We start from the raw sequence: 10,093 nt of genomic DNA on the forward strand, positions 1-10,093 counted from the left end.
GCCTGGGGCTGGATGTGGGAATGGGGAGTGGCTGCAAAAGGGCCCAGGAAATCTTTTTAGGGTAGGTGTGCCTGGATGGCTTAGATGGTTAAATGTCTTCCTTAGACTCGGTTATGGTCCTGGGGTCTTGGGATCGAGTCCCACTTAGGGCTTCCTGCTTAGAGGAGAGCCTGCTTCTCCCACTCCTGCTGCCGCTCCCCTTGCTTATGCTTGCTCTCTCTCTCTCTGTCAAATGAAAAAATAAAATCTTAAAAAAAAAAGCTATTAAACAAAGCAAAATGTGTGTTGAGGGAGAATGTTGAGGGTGCCTTGCTGGTCATCCAAGCCTTACTTTGTGCCCCAGATTGTGGAGTTACAGTGGTGACCCAGACGGCCTTTTTCCCTTGCCTTCACAGGCCAACAGTGACAGCCCAGGGGGTGGGGGTGTAGAGAGCAAAATGGAGTCTCTCATGTCAAGCAGGAGCCCGTGTCAAGGAAAGACACAAGCAGTTAAGGCACCACAGCTAGGAGATATCGCCGGGACCAACGCCGGCTGACACCCAGACTTGATAACGAGCAGAACCGGAGGAAGTCTGCAGAGGCCCTAAACCAATGAAATCCCTTTAAAAGAAATAGGATTTTGGCAGCAAACTGTGAGACTCTTCAGACCTGACTCCTCTCTGTCTTGACATTTTAAAAAGGCAGCTGCAGGGGTGCCTGGGTGGCTCAGTGGGTTAAAGCCTCTGCCTTAGGCTTGGGTCATGATCCCAGGGTCCTGGAATCGAGCCCCACATCCGGCTCTCCGCTCAGCGGGGAGCCTGCTTTCCTTCCTCTCTCTCTGCCTGCCTCTCTGCCTACTTGTGCTCTGTCTGCCAAATAAATAAAATCTTAAAAAAAAAAAAGGTAGCTCCTCCCAAAGACTCTGTCCAATTGTTCTCCGAACAGAACCGAGACCCTTCTGTGCTTGAACATCAGAAGCAGTAGGTGGGGCCGCCTGGGGAGCTCAGTTGGTTAAGCATCTGTCTTTGGCTCAGGTCATGACCCCGGAGTCCTGGGATGGAGGCTGCCCATGCAGGGAGTCTGCTTCTCCCCCTGACCCTCTCCCCTCTCATGATCTCTCTCACTCTCTCAAATGGATAGCATCTTTAAAAAAAGAGAAAAAAGGCCCCAGTAGGTGCAAAGAGTTGACCCAGATTGTTCTTTGGTCCGTTCACTTCCTGCCCCCTTCTGTCCTCTTGTTTGTCGTGTGGCTTGTCTTCTGTCCGGCTTTCTGCGCTGGCTAAGAAGCCATGTTTAATCACATGGTGAGTTGTTATTGAGCTTGGAATCCTGAACCTGCTTTAGAGTTGTGATTTAACTTTGCTTCATGATTGAACAGAGGCGACGTAGTGGAAAGCCCCAACTGGTGCGTGCGCCTCCGTAGTGTCCTCGTGGCAGGGGGCCAGGTCTGGGAGGCACCGGGCAGGGTGCTCAGGGAGGAGTGGGAGGCATGGGGGATGGGAGGAGTCAGGGAGCATTTACTGAAGGAGCAAACGGCTGAACCAGAGCCTGAACAATGTCGTTCATGACTGCGCCGCCAATTTTGTTTTTATCCACGCATGCGTGTATGTTTATGCTTGAACACTTTTTCCGGCCTTAGCGTCGGTCTTGCGGGTCTCTCCTTCCGAGCCCTGGTCCGGCTTGCCGAGGACAGGGCCACAAGGGGGCGCTGCTCTCCCGGGCTCGCGCTGATCCCCGCAGCCTTCCCGGAGCCGGAGGTCTGTTTGTCGGTGGGGGACGTGTCCGCAGAGACCCGGGAGCAGGGGCGGCGAGAGGTGCGGGGGCCCGGGGAGCCGCAGGGCGCCAGCACGGTGGGGTCTGTACCCCCGGCTTGGGGGCTGGGCACCCCTGGGCTGCGGCGCCCTGTGGAGCTTTCCCAAGAGCAGGGGGGCGCTAAGCACTAGCCCTTCGGTGGGACGTTCCAAAAGAGCCCTTGCGGCCTCCCTGGTGCCTGGAGAGAAGGCGTTGCGACGGGCGGAACCCTCCAGAAAGCACGGGGAGGGGCTCACGTGGCCTGTTCCCCGAGGGGGGTTGGCGCGGGAAGCCGCTGTGAGGGTGGGCAGAGCTTCCCAGACAGAACTGAAAAAGGCGCACTGAACCAGCCTGGGCTGGGTGGTCCCTGCGAAGTGACCTTGGTGGCAGTGGGGTTGGGATGCCCCATGGGGGTTAGGCGGGTGTAGGTTCCCAGATAGGGCAGGGATGTTAGGTCTATTCTGAGAGCCCAAGCTTGGGGGAAAGTTACCCCCAGATCTGTGGTCTCCGTGGAGGGAGAAGAGCCCTGGGGTGTGGGACCCAAAAAAACAAGAGACTTAACAAAATGTACTGCTGTGTCAGATGACACTTTGGCCCAAGTTACAGAAAATGCAAATTGACCAATTTTCCAGCTCAAAGATCTACTGTTCCAAAGCTGGTTATTGAGAATTTCCATACTCAACTAGGAAATACAAAAATGACATTTCAATACTGAACTGATTAGAAGCAGATTATAATATTTTGAATTCTTTGGTTCAGACTCTGTTAAGAATTAGAAATTGGGGTGATTAATTTTGGGTCCCCTTTAGTACCCAACCTCTCAAATGCTGGGCCAGCATTCCCTCCTACCATGTTATGACTCAGAGGTTATGGTCCCTCATTTTAGGAGAGGACTCAGAAGAAAAGGCTCTGCCACTGCACCAGCCCCCCCAACACACACACCCCCGCTGTCCCGAGGGACGTCATTATATTCTTCCTTTATTGGCTGTCCTTGTATAATACAAATCTGTAAGTTTAGATACAAAAAAATCTGGAAATAAAAGATAGAAAAGTACCCGCCAGGCGCCCCCCCCCCGCTCCTTGTCCCAGACCCCTCCCCAGCGGGCACTGACGTGAGGTAACTGAGCATCTCCTTCCCCTTCCCCCTATCCCGCCTCCTGGGCCCCCAACTTGGCCCCCACCCCCATGAGACCTTGGCCCAGGGAAGATGTGGGCCCCCCCAAGTGGGGGAGAGGGGTGATCGGGGTGAGCACAGCATTGGCAGTGAACGCAGCAGGTGGGCAGAGGGAAGCCCTTTGCTTGTGCTGTGTATGGGAGGGGATGACCAGACGGGGTGGGCCCTAGTGGGCCCAGAAGAGCCCCGAGGCAGGCATCCCTTTTCCATCCCACCCGACACTGGAAGGCGGAAGGTCAACAACAGAAACTGGGAAATGTTGCTTGAACTGAGGGCACTCAGTGGGACTGTGGCCATCCCACTGTGTTTGGGGGTGGGGGTGAGGGAGGGCATTGCCAGCCTAAGTCTGGCAGTGAAATGGGTCCCTTAGCCAGGCCGGTCCATCCCTGAATTCCATCCTGTTGCAATCTGGGCGTACAATGTCAGTTCTGTAGTGGTTGTGGGGGGTGATCAAGGGGCTGGAGGGGGTGTTGGGGGGCGCAGCCCCAGGGTGTGGGACTAGGAAGAGAGGTTGGGCCTCCATGCCCAGATGTGGGGCACCCAGGGATGCTGGGACGGGCAGGGCGGCTCGAGCTACAGTTCAATCTCGAAGGTCTTCTGCAGGTCGCCGGAGAAGGGGTTGGAAGGTTTTTCAACAGCCGGTTTGCCTTCTAATGCTGCCCACTGGGCCTCAAAGGGGTCCAACTCAGGGGCCGGAGCAGGGGCCGGCTCTGGGGGCCACGGTGCCCCATTGGGACGTGGGCGGGCCTGGCCCCCAGGGGCAGTGGCCATGGCTGGGGGTGGGAAGGCTCCAGCCTTCCCGAGCAGGGTGGCGGGCTGGGGCTGGAGCTGGGCGGCAGAGCAGAAGGCGTTGGCCACCATCTGTGAGGGGGTGATGCCCACCACAGGCACCCGGGGCACGGGCGGGTAGCCCAAGCCTGGGTAGGCGGGCACAAAAGGCGGCTGCATGTGTGGGGGTGGCAGGAACACGGCCACCTGGGCGGGTGCCGCATCGAAAGGCCCCATGGGGGCAGGGAAGGGCTGCAGAGCGGGGGCCACAGGGGGCACAGATGCTGTTTGCTGCTGCTGCTGCTGCTGCTGCTGCTGCGCTTTGGCCACTTGGGACACCTCCTCCAGCCACCTCTCGGCCTCTGAAGGGGTCCGCTTGTGCCCAGGCTGGAAGGCAGTTGCCGGGGGCACGGAGGACTCACCCCAGGCAGAAGTCCCTAGAGAGAGGAGAGGGGACAGTTGAGAGAACCCTAGGTTGGGGGTTGGGCCCTGCCATTCACTACCTGTGTCAACTTTGGGGCAAACAGCTTAACCATCCTGGACCACAGTTCTGAGTGCTCAGAAAATACAGTTCTGAGAATCTCAGGTCCCAAGATGGAAAAGTACAGGCAAGACTGACTGTCACCAGCCCAGCTTCCCCTCCGATGGGTCAGGGCCAAACCTGTTCCTAAATATTTTTGATAGCACCCTTAGTTCTGATTATTTTGACAATGTATCATTTGGGGAGGCTAAAATTCTAAGATGGTGTAAGTCTTTTTCGAGGGGTCCCATACGTTTCCAACATAGCGAGGCTCACCGGTTTTAAGGTTGTGCTTTCGAAGACTCTACAACTCTAAATTTATACTACACTTCCAAGGGCTTCTGTGGTTCTAAGATAAGCTCATGGCTCTAAGGTGATTCCAAGGCTTCATGGCTACGAATCTGGAGGTTCTAATACCGTGTGATCCTAAGACTGTGGGTTTCTCAATTTTATGGTTCTGAGACAGAAAGGTTTAAAATGAATCCCGTGGTTCTAAGTTGACCCCGTGGTTCTAGGATGAACCCATGGCTCTGAGATCAGCCTGGGATTCTAAGATGATCCAAAGCTCAAAATTGATTCCATGGAGCTGGGATGGTCCCCTAGCCCTTAGATGACCAACGGTTCTAAGCTCGTGGGATTCCTGGAGTCTGGGAGGTAACCCTGGACGGAGCAGGGGCCTGCAGGTGGGGTGCTGCGGGGTGGCCACTATAGGAGACAGGCTGGGCTTACCTGATGCGGCCGGTGGCGGCCCAGGTGCTGGGGCTCCAGCACTGGCGAAGGATGAGCTGATCTGTGTGCACAGGGCGTTGATGCTGTCGCTGTCACTGGCACCGGGAGGCTCCATCTCGGGCACTGGGAAATCAGGGAAGGGTGGAGGTTAGCCAAGGGGCCCAGGCCCTCAGATGGCCCCCCCGACGACCTCTGGGGTCATGGGGTGTGGGTCATGCGTCCATTCTGCGGTGGCCAAATGGATCCAGGCATGTGGCGTCTTTTGATTCCCAAGCATGAGCCAATGCAGTACCCATATGTGACCCACGAGTGTTTTCACAAGTGTGTGTGAATCTGAGCTGTGATCTCCAAGTCTGCATGATCCTGGGCATGTGGCTTGTGAGTGTGTGTACATCTGCATGGGTTAGCTGGGTACGTGCCCAAGGGCATGTTAATGGAAACACCGGCTTCTGTGACATCCCAGCGTGTGTGACTTCTGTGTGTGGCCCCTGTGACTCCTATGGAACTGAAAGTTCGGCGGGGTGGGGAGGGGATAGGTCACACCCAAGCAAGCGTGCCACTGCCTCCAGGCACACGAAGCTTCCAAATCAAGGGGAGCCAAGGAGTGTGTGTGTGCCCACCCCAGGGTGTGTGATGGCCGTGGTACGATATGGGACAGGGAGTGCGTGTGTATCGCTCTCAGCCAGCAATGGCGTCTGCCCAGCAGTCACCTTTGGGAGCAGCCCAGCCTTCTGGAAACAGAGCAACACCTCCCATGCCAATCCCCAAGGCCATAAGAGATGGGTGTCTCTGATTTGGCAAATGGAAACAGGACCATGGGCCAGACCACGTGACTTACAGACAGCTGGGAGGAAAGGCAGCCCGCTTGCCTGTCTCCCTCAGACAGAACACAGTACTGGGCCACCTCTCTTCCCACGTAGACCTGGCTTTTTAGATCATGACTTATGCCACCTCTCTCTTCTCTCTGGCCCATGGCAGATAGGAGTAATCAAACACGATGCTTCTCTCCTCCCACCACCCCTGCCCCTGGACTCTTTGCTCACCTTCCGGCCTCACCTGGCCAGACACTATGGCTAGGACAGAGTACTGGTCCTTGCAATTCCATCTCCCCTCTAAGAAAAACAGAACAGCTACACTCTCTCCTATCAGCACCCAGGGAAGACATTACTAATCAATGAGGATGTGTTGCTTCTTTCCTCAGCACTGTCCCTGGAAGACGTGGCTGGTCAGCGACGATGGGTGCTGCCTCTGCCTGATCTTTGCCTGCCAGCGACACTGCAAACCCGTCACTATGCTCCCTGACCCTAGACCTAGGTGTGCTCTTCACCTATTGTCTCCACTGGCCAAATTCTGGGAGCCTCTCCTTGAGCTAACATAACTTCTGCTGTTCTCTTTTCTCCCTTATCCATGGCAGCCTTCACGAATTAATCATATGGTATGCCACCTCGCTCCTTTTTCTTTCTCATGGCAGACCCCTCAGGAGACCGTGCCATATGCCATCATTCTATTCTCCCTGTCCCAGGCAGACTTTTTTTTTTTTTTTTTAAGATTTTATTTATTTATTTGACAGACACGTCACAAGTAGGCAGAGAGGCAGGCAGAGAGAGAGAGATGGGGGAGCAGGCTCCCTGCTGAGCAGAGAGCCCGATGCAGGGCTCAATCCCAGGACCCTGGGATCATGACCTGAGCCAAAGGCAGAGGCTTAACCCACTGAGCCACCCAGGCACTCCCCAGGCATTCTTAAAATTTTATTTATTTATCAGAGAGAGAGGGAGAGAGCGAGCACAGGCAGGCAGAGGGAGAAGCAGGCTCCCCGCTGAGCAAGGAGCCCGATGTGGGACTCAATCCCAGGACGCTGGGATCATGACCCGAGCCAAAGGCAGCTGCTTAACCAACTGAGCCACCCAGGCGTCCCTCCCCAGGCATTCTTAATCCATCACAATCCTCCTTCCCCTGAGCCCATATCCTTCACCCAGCCAGATCTCATGGTTCCAGTGGCCAATAAATGCTTGGGAGTTTCAGCCTCCTCCTGAGCAAACAGTGGCATCTAGGAAGCTTCTCCCCTCTCCCAAGTCCCTGGCACACTTTGCTCATCGATTGTGATACAAGCCACCTCTCCCCTTACCCTAAACACAGCAGACATTACTAATTGATCATGGCTTGTGCCACCCTTCCGCTTTTCCTTGCCAATGGTAGACATTGCTCATCAATCTCTCTCTCTCCCCCCTTGTTGGTGGCAGATGCTGCTAATTGACCATGATGTGTTCCGCCTCTCTTTCCCATGGCAGACAGTGCTAACCGATCAAGGCTTATACCCCTTCTTCTGTCTCTAGTGCTTACTAGGGACAGTACTGATCCCGATGTTCCCTCCCACGGAGTCCCAGGCTCACCTGTGCCCTTCACCTGGAAGTCTGTGCGTCGCTGCAGTGTGGATGGCAGCTCGTTCAGCCGTAGGCTCAGCTGCCGTTTGAAAGGTGAGTTCTTCTGGCTGAGTGCCGGGAACCCGCGGAAGGAGCCCTGGCGAACCAGCTGTTCCAGCGGGGCGTGGCGTCGGGGGATGGCGGCTGCACTGGTGCCTGCAGCCACTGGGGTGCCCGCCTCACCCTTCTCACCGGGAGATGTGGTGGCTGGTGTCGGGGACACGTGCCCAGGCTGCGCAGGGCCAGGAGCTGCAGTTGGGGCAGCTGCTGCCTCTGCTGGAGACATGGGGAGACAGGCGGTCAGATACCACACCTAGGCATTTACTCCTCTCCCAGCAAGCCCCCTTGATCATCTTCCAGTGCTGCTGCCTTCACCCACTCTGTCCTGTCCCTAGAACAGGCTGGTCAGAGCCCTGAAATGTCTCTCACTGTCACCACACCAGTACTGCCTGCCCCAGGAGGCCCTCGGGGATTCCTCCTCCAACCTGATCTTTTGGGTCTCTCTAGTTTTCTGTCCCTAATCTGGCTTTCTTCACTGCTTCTGCTGTTTTCCCTTCTGAGACCTTCTATTTCCCTTTCTGATCAATTTTTTTAGATTTATTTATTTATGAGAGAGCGAGCGAGCATAAGCGGGGGGCAAGGGGCATAGCGAGAAGCAGCTTCCCACAGTAAGTTCTTTGTAAATTCTAAGCAGTGTTTTCCAAAAATTTAAAAACTAGAATCCACAGTCAAAAAAAAAAAAAAATACTGTGACTTAAAACACAATACATTTATATTAAAAAAAACCTGTCTTTGGGGTGCCTGAATGGTTCAGTCAGTTAAGTACCTGACTCTTGATTTTGGCTCAGGTCATGATCTCTGGGTTGTGAGATCAAGCCTAGTGGAGTCTGCTTGGGGTTCTTCTTTTTTTCTTTTAAGGTTTTATTTGAGAGAGGGGTGCCTGGGTGGCTCAGTAGATTAAACGTCTGCTTTCACCTCAGGTCATGATCTCAGGGTCCTGGGATCAAGCCCCTTATTGGGCTCCCTGCTCCACAGGGAGTCTGCTTCTCCCTCTCCCTCTGCTTCTCCCCCAACTCCCACTTGTGTTCTCTGTCTCTCAAATAAATAAAAATCTTTAAAAAAAAAAATTTATTTGGGAGAGAGCAAGCGAGCGCGCCCAGGCGAGCACGAGTCGGGTGAGAGGCAGAGGGAGAGGGATAAGCAGATTCCCTAATGAGCAGGGATCCGGATGTGGGGCTCGATCCCAAATGAGCCACCGAGGCGCCCCTCCTTGGGATTGTGCCTCTTCCTCAGTATACCCCCACTTACGCTTTCTCTCCAAATAAATAAATAAATAAAAATAAAAGCCGCATTGTTTTAGAATTTACAAAGTACATGCCACTTACCTGTAATGTTAGAGACCACCAATATAAAACCTTTTGCATGGTGACCTGTACCCCCGACCCTCCACATGCACGCAAATACACAGCCTGGACTAAAAGTATTAAACTGTGGGGCGCCTGGGTGACTCAGTGGGTTAGGGCCTCTGCCTTCGGCTCGGGTCATGATCCCGGAGTCCTGGGATCGAGCCCCGCATCGGGATTTCTGCTCAGCGGGGAGCCTGCTTCCTTCTCTCTCTCTGCCTACTTGTGATCTCTGTCAAATAAATAAATAAAATCTTAAAAAAAAAGTATCATTAAACTGCACTTCCCCTTACTACATTCAGCTAATCTGATATTTTCTATTCTTTTCTATTTCAGTTCTTTTCAGTGCCGGCCACAGTCCACCACACTGACTTCACAACCCAGTAACTGGCCTTGAGCCACAGTTTAAAATGCTTCTGAACCTCCTGGGTTAGCAGATAACCCAGTTTTGCTGGGATCTGTGGCCAGCCGAATATTGCCCAAACAAGTGAGCTCTGTAAACTGTAGCCAAACCTTGTGGCTGGTACCCTGCTCTGTAAATTGCAGAGTCCCTGGGCCTCTGTCGCTCTCTCCTGCCCCCCGCCCAGAATGGATCCCCAGGCCCCGCCCACAGCACCCACCTTTCTTTTTTTCAGGGGCCTCTCGCTCAGTCGGCCGTCCGCCACCCGACAGGCGGAAGGAGCCCTCGCGGGCGAAGCTGGTGCGGCTGGCATCGAAGGCGGCCGTGACCCCGCATTCCTTCTCCCGCCGCTGTTTCCGCTCCAGGCAGGCGGCGAAGGCACAGCCCACGGCATGGCTCAGCCTCTCGCCCTGTGGGAAGAGGGGTCAGGCCGGGCTTGGAGAGGTGGCATTGTGCCGGCTGAAGGCAGAAGCCCTGGTGCCACCAGCTCAGTGTCAGGTCATCCTGGACCAGTCCCCTGCACCCGTGCCTGCCCAGAGCCTCAGACTGCATCTGCACCCAGAGGGAAACAGGACAGCTCGGAGAGAAAAAAAAAGCCAGAAACAAGAGTGCAGTGCCGTATGGCTCTCTTGATAGGAAGTTCAAGAACCAGTAAAACTAATCTGTGGTGAAAAAAGCTGGAAGCCTGGCTGTTCCTCTGGGGGCGGGGGTGAGAACTCACTGGGAAAGGGCAGGAGGCGTTGGCTGGGGTAGAGAAATGTTCTAGGTCTTGATGGAGGCTTGGGTTGCATGAGTATGTACAGTTGTTAACACCCCTGGGTCTGTGCACAGCAAGCATTTGACTTCAAAAGAAAAAGAGCTGGTAATAAATGCGTTCAACTGCGGGGCAGGCAGGCTGAAGTGTCCGGG

At 54.7% G+C, this 10,093-nt stretch overlaps 1 protein-coding gene and 1 long non-coding RNA gene across 5 annotated transcripts in view; one reads left to right on the forward strand and one right to left on the reverse strand.

The window, feature by feature from the left end:
• Positions 1-1,193: 1,193 nt before the first annotated feature.
• On the forward strand, positions 1,194-9,860 carry LOC309852531. The gene is made up of 3 exons (XR_014305230.1): positions 1,194-1,283; positions 7,295-7,435; positions 9,420-9,860. It is a non-coding gene; the product is annotated as an uncharacterized lncRNA (long non-coding RNA).
• NUMBL (NUMB like endocytic adaptor protein) overlaps positions 2,736-10,093 on the reverse strand; it is a 21,141-nt gene continuing 13,783 nt past the window's right edge. For 2 of the 4 annotated variants that reach the window (XM_082709298.1, XM_082709296.1), the window contains exons 7-10: positions 9,405-9,594; positions 7,352-7,654; positions 4,962-5,084; positions 2,736-4,149 (exon numbers count right to left, since the gene is read on the reverse strand). In XM_082709298.1, coding sequence (XP_082565424.1) covers positions 3,518-4,149; positions 4,962-5,084; positions 7,352-7,654; positions 9,405-9,594 — 1,248 coding nt within the window. In that variant the 3' untranslated portion in view covers positions 2,736-3,517. Of the gene's footprint in view, positions 4,150-4,961; positions 5,085-7,351; positions 7,658-9,404; positions 9,595-10,093 lie in introns of all 4 variants that reach the window. The other 2 variants (XM_082709297.1, XM_082709295.1) reach the window with 1 other exon arrangement.

Source organism: Mustela nivalis, assembly GCF_964662115.1.
Source record: "Mustela nivalis genome assembly, chromosome: 18".
Lineage (NCBI taxonomy): Eukaryota > Metazoa > Chordata > Mammalia > Carnivora > Mustelidae > Mustela > Mustela nivalis.